At 52.7% G+C, this 14,845-nt stretch overlaps 1 protein-coding gene across 2 annotated transcripts in view; it reads right to left on the reverse strand.

The window, feature by feature from the left end:
- Nucleotides 1–14,547, reverse strand: part of SH2D4B (SH2 domain containing 4B) — a 73,906-nt gene extending 59,359 nt beyond the window's left edge. For both annotated transcript variants that reach the window (XM_059662181.1, XM_059662182.1), the window contains exon 1: nt 12,016–14,547. In XM_059662181.1, coding sequence (XP_059518164.1) covers nt 12,016–12,199 — 184 coding nt within the window. In that variant the 5' untranslated portion in view covers nt 12,200–14,547. The remainder of the gene's footprint in view (nt 1–12,015) is intronic.
- Nucleotides 14,548–14,845: the final 298 nt, after the last annotated feature.

Consider the following 14,845-nt stretch of genomic DNA (forward strand, 5'->3'; position numbering starts at 1 on the left):
CCCCCTCTCTCTCCCAGCACCTCTCTGTCCACTGCCTGAAAATAAGGAATTGGAGATGGTGGTGTTGCAAGGTGAAGCAGCTAAGCCTTGAGTCTCCCTGACCCACATCCACTGGTAACATGAGCACGAACAAAACCTATATCTCATTAAGCTACTGAGATTTTTCAGTTTTCCTATTGCAACAGATCCTATTGATTACCATGACTAAAATGGAAATCTATCCCAAAACTGGGTACCCCTGGGACAGAAACAGAAACCACGGGTCACTACCTAAGCAGTTGGGTGTCCGGTGATGTTCAGCAGGCTAAATGGCCGGCGATCCACGTTATGCAGGAGCAAAACATTGGGTGAAGTTGGTGGGCACTGTAATGTAAAAGGCAGACCCTCCTGCCTTCTGAACGCATCACTCTGAGGGGAGAGACTGGAGAATAGGAAATCGGTAGTGTGTGTTGGTTGCCAGTGGGAAGGTGTTAAGAGGAAGAAACTGGTTTGAGAAAGAATTGAATGCTTTGCAAGTGGAAATGAAAGGAAACAGAGAGAATACAGAAATTTGGGACTTTGTAAGATGGGGAAAACCACCTTCTTCTAGGGCCCGAACTGCAAGAGTTGGGGCTTTTAAAGGTCTTGCGTGACAGCCCCGTAAAACCTGTCAGGTGAATAAAGCGAGCTGGGCACAGAGCCTGTGGCAGCCATGAGAATGCATCCAGACACCCAACCAGGGGCACAATGCAGCCAGCACTCCAGTTCCTGTGCTCTCGCGTCTGCCCAAGGCCATGCTCACAGAGGCAGCGCCCAGCCTTTGACTGAGCTCAGCAGGCTTATTCCTGGGAGACAGCAGACTCCTCTGGTGGGCAACTCCCATGAGGCCTTGCCAGACCTTCCTTGGATTACACATCTGCCCAGAACACCTCCACCCAACCTGACTCTCCATCTCCTTCACTCAACCAACCTCCTCCAGCTCCCAGCCCTTCCTCACTCACAGGCATTTCCTCAGTAAAATCCCTGAGGGTTTAATCCCATCCTTGTCTCTGCTCTGCAGAGGAGCCAGGCTAACACGAGCACATTAAGAAGGGATTGGGGGATGGGGGGGCGCGCGGAGATGTGTAATACTTTGAACAATAAAGAAACATTTTTTTTAAAAAAAGAAAATGCCATCTTCTCACACTTATTTTTACAAAGAGCCTAAGACAGGTACTCTAGTTCAGCCGCCGCCAACCTTTCGGACCTCACAGACCACCAGTGTCCACGGACCACCGGTTGGCGACCGCTGCTCTAGTTGAAAGGGAGAGGCATAGAGGTGAAGAGGCAAAGAAGTACAGACAACCTGTGAAACATGTCTAAAGACAAATGGTAGACGTGTTTGCTGGGACATCGAAGCAAGGACAAAGCAGCCTGTGAGGCAGAACAGCCAACAGAAAACGCTACCCCAGAAGCCAGGGGGCGACAGAATTCAGGAATTAGGAGAGACCAACTGTGTCACAGGCTGCTGGCGGTGGATGGGTAAGACTGAGAACTGACCACTGATTCAGCAACATGGAGGTCATGGTGATCTTGATAAGAGTAGGTTCGTGAGTTTGTGGAAAGGGATGCTTGGAAACTGGAAACTTTTAGAAGAAAATATAAAAGCATATCACTATAACTTTGTGGAAGGGAAGAATTTCTTCTGCAAGACATAAAAAGAACAAACTGCAAGAGACTGTTGATAAATTTGAATACAGATTAAAGTTTAAAATTTCTATACAAGAAAACACACCATGGAGACAATTAAAATTCAGCAAATGAGAGAAGCTATTTGAATACACATAACTGTCAAGTAATTGTAACAATTAATAAAAGCAATAATAACAGCTTACAATTACAGAGGGCTTATCTGCTAATCACGGTTCAACACATTTTATATGTATCAACTTATTAATGTCTAGAACAATCTTTCTCTATGGGGTCCTGTGAGAGAAATAAGCCCTATAAAACAATTTGAGCCCGGCTGGCATAGCTCGGTGGCTGAGCATCAACCTGTGAACCAGGAGGTCACGGTTCAATTCTTGGTCAGGGCACATACCTAGGTTGCAGGCTTGATCCCCAGTGTGGGGCGTGCAGAAGGCAACTGATCGATGATTTTCTCTCATCATTGTTGTTTCTATCTTTCTCTCCCTTCCTCTCTGAATCAATAATAATATATTTTTTAAAAGATGAAAGAGACAAATTTAACAAAATGTGTTGTCTCATCGCAAAAACATTTGCTGAGAGAAAGTGAAGACATATTAATGCAGCTGAGGTTCCCAGTCTCTACAATTATGTGAGCCAATTCCTTAAAATAGAGAGATGATAGATTGATAATAGATAGATAATAGGTAGGTAGGTAGGTAGGTAGGTAGGTAGGTAGATAGATAGATGATAGATAATAGATGATGATGATGATGATAGATAATAGGTAGATAGATAGATAGAAAATAGATAGATAGATAGCTAATAGATAGATAGATAGATAGATAGATAGATAGATAGATAGATAGATAGATAGAATCTCCTAAGGGACCAGCCACTTCCAATGTAATGGTGCCTTCCAGTGAATCCTGCAGGGAGTGGCTGCCCAGCAGCTGTTGTGTTCTCTTAGCTAGGTGCCTTTTGTTTTAAGTGGTGAGCCTTAACCTTCTGGGGGTGGGGAGGGGAAGAACTCAACTAGGCACGTGATAAATGTGCTTATATTTATCGGATTCCTTCAACATACCAGGTTTAACCAAGACCATCTCATTTCATCTTCCCCTCAAATCTGAGATAAGGTCTCTCATCATCATCTCCAATCTACATAAGAGGAAACTGAGGCTCAGGGAGGCTTGAGTAACTTGCTAACCTCAAATTAACTAATCAAAAATAGGAAGAGGGCAGAGCCAACATGTGAACTCAGGCACTCTGACCACTGCACAACTGCCTCTTGCACAAAGGATGTGAAGGCCAGCACGGTGTGGGCGTAAGAGTCATTGTCAAGAACGCCAGGCTGTTTCCTGTTATACTCAGAACCACTCCCTGAGAGTCAGCAACACAGACACGGGGTCGGTCAGTCACGTTAACCATCCTCCCCTCACTCCCTCCAACCTTGTGACTGTACAATGGCTCCTGAAATAGCTCCCCAAGTTCAAGGCCACGTCTCTTGCAGAAGCCTTGCCTCTCTTACGTGTAGAACAAGGGGCAAACCCAAGATCTTCCACCAGCCATGTGCCCATGTGTGCTGGCACTCACTGCAGTGATCACTGGGAAATCCGAGTGCCCTGCCTCCAACCCAGCTCCCTTCAGTCCTGAGACACCGCAGAACCAATGTCCAGTGCGAGTCTCTGGACCCAGGCTTACCGCTATCCTTCCCAGCTCGGTTTTCTCCTCTGGAACAACGTCTCACAACTTAGTCAATAAAATGAAAGGGCTGCACATGTCCTGGGGGCAGGGACCAGACCTCCTAATTCTTTAGCATTTCAGAGTCTGGGTGTGAGGACCCAACCAGGGTGGCCAAAAGATAAGCACTTCAGTGAAATGAGAGGATAAACATAAAAAAAACCCCGAGACCTAAAGACGTGTAATTTTGTAAGGACGGGGGCAATAAGTGTGAAAATGCACCCAAAGACTTTAGAACCCCAGGTCTAACACAAAATCTGGTTCCAATTGGGAAAATCCTAAGAAGCTTTGCTAATTTTTATGCGAGAAAAACCTGGAAAGCAGTCATGCTGGCCACTGGGAGGGACAGCCTAGGGACAGGCAGCGGTCGGTAACCTGCTACTTCTCAGCCCAGCTACTCTGAGCAGCAGCTGGACTGGAACCTGGGGTCAGGTTACAGGGAGTCAGGAGATAACCAGCAGGTAGCCTTTCTCAGAAACTGCCCTGCTCACTCCCAGCAGGAAGGGAAAGCAGGTAGGTGGCAGCCATCAGCCCCTGAGGCAGGGGAGAGAAATGAACCCTGGCCTGCTCAGCCCAGCATCCCCCTGGGGCCCTGAACCAAGCAGAAGAGTGGCTTTCCTCCATCCAGAGCTGAGCTAAACTCACTCTGTTCAGTCCCGGCGCTTTTGGCAGCCCAGCTGCCAGGAGAAAGTGGGGGAGGGGGGCAGGAGGAGGAGAGGGCACTGTATACACTGAAACTCAAGTTCTCTGCGGGCCACTGGCCACTGAACAGGCGTATGGCCCCAGGCACCGGCCTGTGTCTACCCCATCCCTGTGCCCAAGCTCTTATGTTCCTCATCAACGTTACTACTATTAAACCTTTTAAACTTTTGCCAATCTCGCTGTTTAATTTGCATTGATGCCGTTTACTAGTGAGGTCGAACTCCTTTCCACGTGGTCATTGTGATTTGAAATTTCACTCCTGTGAACTCCTCCTTCATCTCCTTTCCCATTTTTCTGTTGTTTACCTTTTGCTAACTGATTTGGAGCATCTCCAAGTTCCCCGGACACTAATCCTTTGTCTGTTAATACGTTGCAAATATTCTTTTCTTCTTTTATCTCCTGTTTTCTTTTCTTTTTTTTTTTTAACTCAGTTTCATATCTTTATCATGAAGATTTTTAAAAATCTAGTCATATTTCTCTTTCAATGCAAACAGGAATAATAACTTATTTCACTGGTGTGAAGACACATTTTAACATTTCTGAAATCAGGGTACGCCTTGTAAATGCGGAAAGAGTGAAGTTAGGGAAAAGGAATGGGTTCTCTTCCCAGCCTTGCTCCTACATTATTAACAAAACGTAAAGCCTGTGGAAAGACAATAAATTTATCTTGATATTTCAACTTGTGAACTTCCCTGTAGCTCCCAGCCCTGCATCAGACAGCACGGCTACTCATGGCTATGGCTACTCATCGGCACGGAATGCCCGGTGCTGGACTCGGCCCAGCCCAGCGGGAGACCTCCTCAGAGGAGTCTGCGGGGCCACTTGAAATTCATCAGCGTAATTATCAGTACTAGTGAACTCACAGCAATGGGCCAAGAATGCAGAGCTGTTTCTTTCATGTGATTCAGTCACATTTTACAAATGAATGTTTTTCCCTTGTTCCTTGGATCATTCCTGGCTTTATTCCTAGATATGTGTCCAGTTTGCAAACTCTAAGAACCATGAATAATTTGTGTCACTTAATTCTAGCCAATGCCTCCAGACTCTTTGAGTTCGTTTGACAAAAGAATGGTGGATCTGGTTTAATTGACAGCTTTTTTTATTGACTGCAGAGAGGAAGAGGGAGATAGAAGCATGAAGAGAATCATTGATTGGCTGCCTCCTGCACACCCCCTACTGGGGATCGAGCCTGCAACCCAGGCATGTGCCCTTGACCAGAATCTAACCCGGGGCCCTTCAGTCCGAGGCCAACTCTCCATCCACTGAGCCAAACCAGCTAGGGCTACAGCTTTTTTTTTTTTTTTTTTTTTTTTAGCAGCATATAAAAATAGTTGTCTTTCTAGCTATGATGTCTTAGATTTTATGAAACATAAAGGACCCAACTCCCAGGTCCCTAGGGGGAGAGTTAAAAGAAGGCACTGAAGGGACCCAGGAAGGCCCCACGCGAGGTGTTCCACCTCGCTCTGCCTGCTGCCTGCCCCTTCCTCCTTAGCATCCAGAACTCGGCCCCTCTTGGGGGACTCCCTGGGGCTCCCCTCCCAAAGCCTTCCGCTGGACGCTGGACGAGGCCACGCTTTCCATTCTCTCCTGGAGACAATACTCAGAGCTAACAAGTAAGGGCTCCGAGAAAGGTTGATCTCTCACCACAGCCAAAACAGCTGCACCCTCCTCCCTGGGGACACCCACGCCTGCCAGGCACTGGGGAGATTCTGTCAGTGGTCTCCCCAAGCCGCCCCCCTCCCCCCCGCAAGGTACTGTCCTAGAAGCACTGCCCCCAGTACCCAGGAAAGGGGTCTGAGCAACAGCTCCAGAAATCTGGGCACCCCCACCCCTGACACCCCAGTGTTCATTGGCAACTTGGTGATCCAAGTGCATTTACTAGAAAACTGTTGGAACCAACAGAAAATTTCATGCAGGAGCTTGAAGAAAATCAGTATGCCGAGATCAACGGAGCCCACACCACGTCTGGCAACACGGGGTGGGCGGAAGACAGCTTCAAGCCTGGGTTTCTCTTGGTGGTGAATGACTTCTACTTGATGCTCTGAAAATCCTAACAGGGAGGGGGTGCTGGTGGATTGGCCAAGTCCCTGGTGCAGCATCACTTTCCCCTCAGAGGGGAAAAATGCAGGGAGCAATGAAACCAATGCAAAGTAGAGTTAATGTCCAAATAATTACTGATTTTAACAAATCTTGAAAGATGGTATAAATAAACAAACTCTATTTAAAATCCTTGATTAGCCCAGCCGGCGTGGCTCAATGGTTGAGCATTGACCTATAAACCAGGAGGTCATGGTTCAATTCCAGGTCAGGGCCCATGCCCGGGTTCCGGCCTCGATCCCCTGTGGGGGACGCATCCAATCAATGATTCTCTCTCATTATTGATGTTTTTATCTCTTTCTCCCTCTTCCTTCCTCTCTGAAGTCAATAAAAATATTTTTTAAAAATCCTTGATTATACCAACAAAATAATGGAGAAGAACTGAAAAGTACCTTTATCCTTTTCATCCATAGTAAATTTTGTTTCAATCTTGATAACTATAGAGAAAATAAATTTGAGTGCCTTTCTTTTAAAAAGTTGTAAAATAGCATATGCCATACATTTTCCAATAGATTCTCCTAAAAACAAAACAGGGACAAAAGGCGGAGAGAAAGAAAGGATTTAGGCAATATACACTAAGCAGATGCAAAGACGAAAAGCAGGACTCATGGAACTAAAATCCAAGTCAAAATCCTAGAACAAGAAATGAAAATGAAATGAGTTAGAAGTATGAGGGGAGAGGTGACAGAATGCCCATTACTTGTATATTACAGGTTGTATTTGGCTTCTACAATGTATCCCCATACACGTGCATATTGTGATTTTTATTCTTTCACTAAAGATTTTCAAGGTCTAGGGAGGAGTCACACAGCACAGCATCCAGTCTTTCACTCAAGGAGAAATCGGTAACGCCTGTCCCTCCAACTGAGCCCCAATGACATACGAGGCTGCAAGGGTCTTAGCAGCTACTCACCCGCCTGCCCACACACCCACCAAAGCCCTAGGCTGTGGTCACAGTCCGGATAGAAACAATGCAAGCAACACCCATGGTCTCATGGTACTTTCAGGTTCATGGAGGAGACTGGCCTCAACTGAGTGAACAGATTCAGAAGCGGGAAGAGGCAGGAGAGAGAGAGGAGAAGGAAGGGGGGGGGGGGGAGGAGGAAAAGGAGGAATCTATAGAGACAGAAAGGAGTCAGTGGTGCCAGGGCCTGAGGGGAGGAGGGGATGGGGAGTGACTGATTCATGGATGCAGAAATGTTCTGGAACAAGATGGAGGTGGTGGTTACACAAAGTTTTGAACATACTAAATATCACTAGATTGCACAGCCTTTCATGGTTAACATGGTGAATTGTATGTGATGTGGATTGTAGCACAATTTTTTTTTGTTTAAAAAAAGGATATTCTTTTATTAAAAAGTTTCTGCTGTTGAGTTAGGATCAGGCAGGTTAGGGTAAGGGCATCAGGGAAGGAAGACAGCAGATCAAGAGGATGGTCAGGATGTGAGCAAGATCGGCAGAATGTACCAGCCAACTGTAGGGCTGCCCTCCCCACCCCTTCACCCAACCCAAGAGCAGGAGCTAAAAGCAGGAAGGCGAGAGCAAGAGGAGATTGGCTGGTGATAAGGAAGGAAATTTTCGAAAGAGCCAATAGAAGACAAGTGCAGGAAATAGAAACCCCTAGACTGGTGAGCTTCTGTGGCAACCCTTTTTGGGAGGGACCCTCTCACATGGCGAGAGTCTTGTTACTTTCGCTTTAATAAATTTCTCTCCCTTTTGCTTATCCCTCCCTTGTCCGTGAATTCATTCCAAAATTTCTCAAGACAACGAACCCAACAGCTTAAAATCGCATCTCACTGTGAAGAAAACTGGGCAGAGTGCCGTGAAAAGAGATTGGGATGGGGCTCATTGGGAAGGTAGTCAGTGAAAAGCTCACCATGTAATGAGAAATGAATGCTGGAAGGAACTGGCCTCCAGGGTGCTCGGGAAAGAGCAGAGGGACCCCAATGGGTGGAAATGGGCTGGAGAGTGGGCAGAGCCAGTGAAAGGCATTTGCATTTTCTTTGCCACTGAGGAAGGAACGTGTGTGAGCTAATTAGCATGTTGAAAGGGCACTGGGAGAAAAGGGCCCTACAGTGTCAGTGGGAGAACAGCGCTGCGTTAGGGAGGTCTGCAGCCAAGTACCGTCAGGACTTCCACGCTGGGAAAAGGAACACACTGAGGCTGAGGGCTCAGGCCCCAGGGAAGGTTGCCATGGTTACTGAATGAAAGCAGCTGCACAGCTAGGACTGTGTCCCACGGCTTCGTCAGGGCACGGACCAGGCCCACATGAGGCACCAAAGCCTGGGCAGGTATGCAGCAGGAGCAGCTTAATGCTTCGACACAGAGAGGATGCTGAGGAGGTGTCTCCCTCAGGCCCAGGTCAGGGCTGCGTCTGGGAGCCGCACAGGCTGAGCCGGCAGGGAGAGGGGGCGCTAGGAGAGAGGAAGCCACCTCTTGACCCCAGCTGTGGGGATCAGAGGCAGTGGGCTGGGACCCAGCTGCACCGAGAGCGCTCCGCTCCAGAGGCTGGAGCAAGGGCCAGGCCAGGGCCAGCATGGAGGCACGTGGAGATGCTAACACGGGGGTGGCTGTGTGAGCAAGAAGCACAGAGGACATAAGCCAGCAGCTCCCTGTGTGCAGGCCTGAGTCGCAGTGTGGCTGTGGTCAGCCTGCTAAAGGAGGAAGTGGGAAAGAGGGTGGGAAAGGTGTCTGGTCCCAGGCAAAGGATGTAGGGACGGATAGGGAGGTGGTCACCGAGCAACCGATCTAACACCGACAGAAACTGCCAATCACAACGGAAGGACTGACAGGCTGGGGAAGGGGGGGCGGGGGGCAGCGGGAGGAGCTTTCTTGGTCACGACAGCCGTTCGAACACACGTGTCCCGAGTCCTGTGTCCCAGGCAACACCGGCTCAGCCCCAGGACACGGGGATAGCTGAGCAAGCAGAGAGGCTGGAGCTTGTGAAGGCTGCCGCCCCTGACAGGGGTGTGGGTTCCTGTGCGGGTGAAAGAGCACAGGAGGGAAGAGGTGGCCAAGGTCGTCACCATGCTGGGGCTTGGCTGAAATCCATCAGGAACGTAATGTTGCTGCCTTCCCGCCTCAGCCTAACCACAGCGGTTCCTGTGGGACATCAAATGGTGTCGGGAATGTGGCAAAGCAGCAAAAGTGACAGCAGGTGAGAGAGCGCCTACGCTGAGATGTGTGTCTTCCACAGCGTGTAGGACGCCCAAAGATCCTCACCAAATATAAAGTGAAAAGAAGAGACAGGCTGTGTCATCAGGGGAGTGATGCTTCCCATCATAACTGTCACCTTTCACCCCAGCGATGTCTGTGCGGCCCCAAATGTGCGCCCCTGGATCAGTTCTGTGACCTGGCACGGTCTGCATCACCAGTGTTTGCTCCTACCCTCTCCCGGCTCCACTGGAGAGCAGACACCACAGCGACAGGTGTGCCTGGCCCCACCCGGCCCTCAGCACCTGAGCCCTAGAAACAGCCAGTAAGGCCTGCTAAGAGCTGGGAAATGTCCCCAGAAAAGAGAGGGTGGGGTGGAGGCCTTAGGGGACAAGCCGCACTGGGGCCAATGGACAGGAGGAGGCGAAGTGTCCTTCCAGGTTTACCGGACTAAGTTGTGCACACAGCCCAACAGGCCACGGCAGATGCGACCTTCAGGCAAACGTGGTGGAGGGAGTGCCCACGAAGGTAAGGCAGAGGAAAAGGTCCAGCCCACAGGGCCTGTCCCCACGCACTCCCACCCTGAGCCACCACGTGGCTGCTTTGCACCAAGCCTTGCTCCCGGCTGTGTCTCCTGGGAGCTGCAAAGCTCTGTCCAGTTGACCAAAGTCAGCACTTAGTTATGTTGGATAAGAGAGTGAATGAAAAAAATGAATGAGTGCACGGATGATCTGTTGAACCTGAGTCATAATTCAAAAGTGAATGAAGAGAAAAACATCCGTAACTGCACCCACAGTCAAAGTCAGGGGATATGTGTCCCAACTCCATTTCTTAGTATCTACATGATGGACTTCTGTGAGCCATGGCTTCACTGAAACGGGGTCCCCGGGCTATGGGAGTGTTCCGTGGGGGCAGGCACCCGGTAAACGTGAAGTTCACTGAGGAGGTGAGAGGTTGCTGAAACTTGCGTCAGGACTCGAGGACAGGAAGCAGGCACTGTGCCTCCTGGACCGGCAGCAGGAAGCTGCGCGGCCTTTGGGGCACAGCTGGCCCCAGAGCTCCCCCTTATCTGCCCCGACAGCTCCACAGGCAGGACCGAAGCAAAGAGCTGAGACCTGAATGGGATCCTGACCTGGAACACACACATTCCTCTGTGTTTTCTCCTCTTTTTCCATTCTTTATAAATCAGAAAATTAATTACCCGGAAAAGAGTCATCTGCACCAGAAACCCAAATGAGTTTAATGTATAATTTATACACGAGAATGTAGATGTCAGCGTGTGACAAATCGCCGTAAAAATATTTTTGCAGTTAATTTTCAGGCATCTGTCTTCTTCCCCAAGGAGTCACTGCACAGCCGATGTGAGGCCCCAGGGCCAGGCTGGGTGGGGCTAGAGATGCAGCTGCCAGCGCAGCCCAGCCTTGGCACCAGCCATGCGCAGCCAAGTCACAGCTCTGCACCCAGGGTCCTGCTGCATCTTGTGCAGAACGAGGACTTAACGCTCTGTGCCAGCTCTGGGCTGGACCCGGGATGGAAGACAGTGGAGTAAGGCCCCCCACTCTTTGAGTCCCCGGGGGAGCCAAGCAAGCAGACGACGAATGCCAATGCCAGTGTGGCAAGTGTAGGGAGGGTGGGTCCCCATGCCAAGCCGCTGCAGAGGAGTAAGTACTTCCCTGTGCCAGGAGCATCCCCAAAAGATTCCAGGGGAGGGGACCTGTCCTGAAAGAGTTTGTCAGGAGGATGAAGGCAGGGGGACATTCCAATAGGAAGAACTACTCGTGCAAAGCCAGAGGCTGGGGCGAGCTGCCCGGGTGGTGCGAGGGTGGCCTGTGGCACCCGGCAGGGACTGTCCAGTGAGCCCGGGGTAGAGAGCAGGAGCCAAGTGCCCACGGGGCCAGCATGCCCAGCACAGACACAGGACTTCGTCCTGATTGAAAACTTTAAACAGATCAAGTCTGCACTTCACTCCGGAGAACAGACGGAGGCCATTGTAGGCTGGTGGGGAGAACAGGGAAGAGGAATGAATGGTGCTGCGCGCTCTGTGGGCAGCATGCACAGAGGGCCACCCCCAGACCCCGAGTCCCGCCCCGCCTAGCAGCCGCCGGCCTCAGGGTGCCTTCCTCCACACGGGCACCGTCCCTGTGCTTGACCGCACATGACAGCAGCAAACACCTGAAATGTGGGCCGGGCCCTGCCTGCCGTTTGCAGTTGCTGCTGCCATTTGGGGCTGGGACTCTGGGCAGGACGTTCCCCAGCACCCCCTCCAGATGCCCATGGAGGACCCTCTCACACGAGGGCAGGGCAGAGGGTACCAGTGCCAGTGTGCCTCCCACACGAGAAAGGGAGCAACTGCACAGCTTGGTTGCACCGGCACCTTCGCCAGGCAGTCACCAACGGTGTCGAAGACCATCTGGGGTCCCGACGGTGCCCTCCCAGGACCTGAGCTGCCGCAAGACAAAGCACGTCCCATTCCCCAGCACCACCACGTCCCTGGGCAGCCCCTCTGCCGCCCTGGGGCCCTGCCGACCTGGACAAAAAACCAAGGCCCGTGCTCCTGGGACCAGACGCTCACCGAACAAGGGTTTCAAGCTCCAACCTGGCATCCCGTCAGTGCCCGCCTTAAAGCAGAACCTAGCCTGGCATCAATAAGGAGCCCCTCAGTAACTCCCTGGCACATACCTCGCTTGACCTTCGGGGGCCTGAGGCCCTCCGCCTGGGCCAGGGCCTCCCAGGCCTCGCGCTCCCGCCAGCGCCGCAGCTGCTCCTCGCGCATCTTGTAGAAGAGGATGTGTTTCTGCACGTCGCTGAGCTCGGCCAGGAGCTCGGGGTCGATGTACATGTCGTGCAGGATCTGCTGCAGCATGGTGCCACCCGGGTGCCCACACCAGCAAAGCCCGGACGGCCGGGCACCCCAGGCTGCTCCCCACCCGGCTCCTCACTCCAGGGCCTCCCCAAGAGCCCCTTCTCTGAGCAGCATGTCACTGCCTCAGCTCCCAGCCAGCAGCAAACTCATCTCCTCTGCCCGGACAGCAACGGGCCGGGCCAGCCGGGCAGCAGGAAGCCGAGAGGCGGCTGGGACCCTAAGGGGAGGCAGGCACCAGGAACAATCTAGTCCTGCTGGATTCCCAAGCGCCGCATCGCAGCAGCACCTCGCCGGCTGGCCTGGGGTTCAGGGCAGTGGGAGGGTCAAAGCTCCAGCTCCCGGGACAGCGCCAGGCACAGCCCTGCCGGGGCCACGGGTGTCGAGTGATCTGTTAGTGGAAGGTAACGATGACACCAGCTGTATCGATGACACTGCCCCGGCCAGCCAGGAACCGATCTCTCTTCCGCAGGTAAGAGGAGGAGGCGGAGGCGACTTTGCCTACTAATTCCACGTCTTTTGAGCCAATTTCAAACAGGCCAGAGCAGCCAGCCAGCAGCCTCTGGGCTCCCCAGGCTTCTCGCCACGGCTCCACATTTCCAACCTTCTCCAGGACATCTGGCATCCTGAGGTAATGCATTTACACTCTGCCTGAGGGGAGGGGAGAGCTTCCTCTGTGTTGGAGCCAAGAAAGAAAACAACATGGAATCGGGAGGGACCAGGGAAGGGGCTTCTCCGTGGAGTTCAAGGACAGACGGAGGCAGACAGCCTCTCCCTTTCCCGACAGTGAGCTTCTGAGCTGGGCATGGGCTGACAGGTGAACCCGCAGTTTTGGTGGCTGTCGCTGATCTTTTTGTTGTTTGTTGCAGGTGTCTGAAGGTGACCACAACGAACGGAACTGCGCGTCCGGGAGCCCGGAATCTGGCGCAGCCGGACAGAGCAGATGTCGCCAGCTGTCAGGTGGGCAGGAGCCACTGCCGCTGAGACGGGACCGCCTAGCAGGTGCTCACAGCTGCCCCTGTACTCCCATAGGAAGCTGGGGTGCAGGGTCGGTAAGTGACTTGCCTATGGCTTCCCAATCAATGAGCTGCCACACTGGGACCCCACCCAGATCTCAAATTTAACACCCACTGGCAGCTATGACTGTTTTGATGGTTTAAAAAATGTAACGCAAGGAGGAGAAAATGAACAGGACTCGGCACTGTGGCCTGGTGGCATCGGCGATCTCGTGTCCCTTTCCTCCCTGTGAGGATGGAGGTGGATCAGGCACCCAAGAGTGATGGACCACAGGGAACAGGAAGAAGAATTAAGGGGGTTCAGATGAGCTTCAAGCCACCGCATCACAAAGAAGCGTGGAGGCCAGGCTGCCCTCCCGAGGTCTAGCGGGCTCGCCCCCGTATGACCCAGACCTTGGAGCTCCCACACAGAGGCTCCTGCCACACAGCGCCGGCCCTGGGCCTTGGCCCGTGCCCTCTCCCCTGTCCTCCCACCTCCAAGTGCTGGCCTCCTGAGGTTCTCGCACCCAGAACCTCCTCCTCCAGCCTCCTCCTGCCTCCTGCACACGCTTCTCGCTAGTGGCTAGCTAGTGGCTAGTGCGCGAGCTGTGGCGGGTGGGGCCGGAGTCCAGAGAATAGAAGGGGAGAGAGGACGCGCAGAAAGCGCTGGCTGCCGCCTCCCTTTTCCTGGGTCCCCCAGGCTCCTGCACGAAGAGGGCGCAGAGAGCACCGGCAGGCCGCTTGCGGGCGGAGGTCCCGGTGCGCGCGGAGGGGGATGGTGTCACTCTTGCGGCGGTGACCCCGTTCGGAGAAGGTGGGCAGTGGTCAGACGGGAAGCACCCCGTTTTGTGCCGCAGGGGCGGGGTGCTGCCTGGCAATCCCAGGTCAGTGGGGCAGGAGGCCAGGGCATGGAGGGCAGCGGGGCGCGGCGGGGTCTGATTTCCAGCGGGCGCGGCCGGGAGCTGCTCCGCCCGCGTGGCGCCACCTCCCGCTGGGCGGCCGCCCGCCGATCCGCCCTCCCCGGAGCTGCGGGCCGCTGGGCCCGGGCGGGGCGCCCCCTGGCGGCCTCGAGGAGCGGGACAGCCTATGTGGGGAGACTTGGCCAAGCGCCCAGGGACGCAGTGGGAGGCCCAGGGACGTGCCAGGACCTGAGGAGGGGGGAACCCCTGGCCAGCCAAGCGAGGGGGACACAGCGGCTGGTAATGGCCCGGACCGCAGTGGCTGGGCCGCGCACGAAAGGAGCCTGCGGCGGTTCCTTCGGGGGAACACCTGGCGACTGAAATGGGGCCGGGCACCTGGGGTATTCAGACATGGGTTTCTGCCGCCTTTCAACTGGGTTTATGTTGCTTTCATTTTTTGCTGGCCGATGTGTACGTTGGATTTTGCATGCTAACGCGGTTTCTTCTGCGGCCGCGGTGCGCACACGCACGTGTGCGAGCGACTGGAAACCAACCTGAAATGTCCCCTGGATGGGGCAGGGGCTGCCCACTGTGGAGCCACACTTCACAAAGGTGTAGCGAGGAGAAATGTCCAGGGCAGATAAAATGAAAAGGCGACATGCATAATATTGTGCACAGTGTAATCCATTTTTTAAAGTCTGTGTCTATTTTGTGTAGACAAAGGAAAAAATATCAAAGAACACACATGGTTCTTT

Source organism: Myotis daubentonii, chromosome 13 (assembly GCF_963259705.1).
Source record: "Myotis daubentonii chromosome 13, mMyoDau2.1, whole genome shotgun sequence".
NCBI classification, from domain to species: domain Eukaryota; kingdom Metazoa; phylum Chordata; class Mammalia; order Chiroptera; family Vespertilionidae; genus Myotis; species Myotis daubentonii.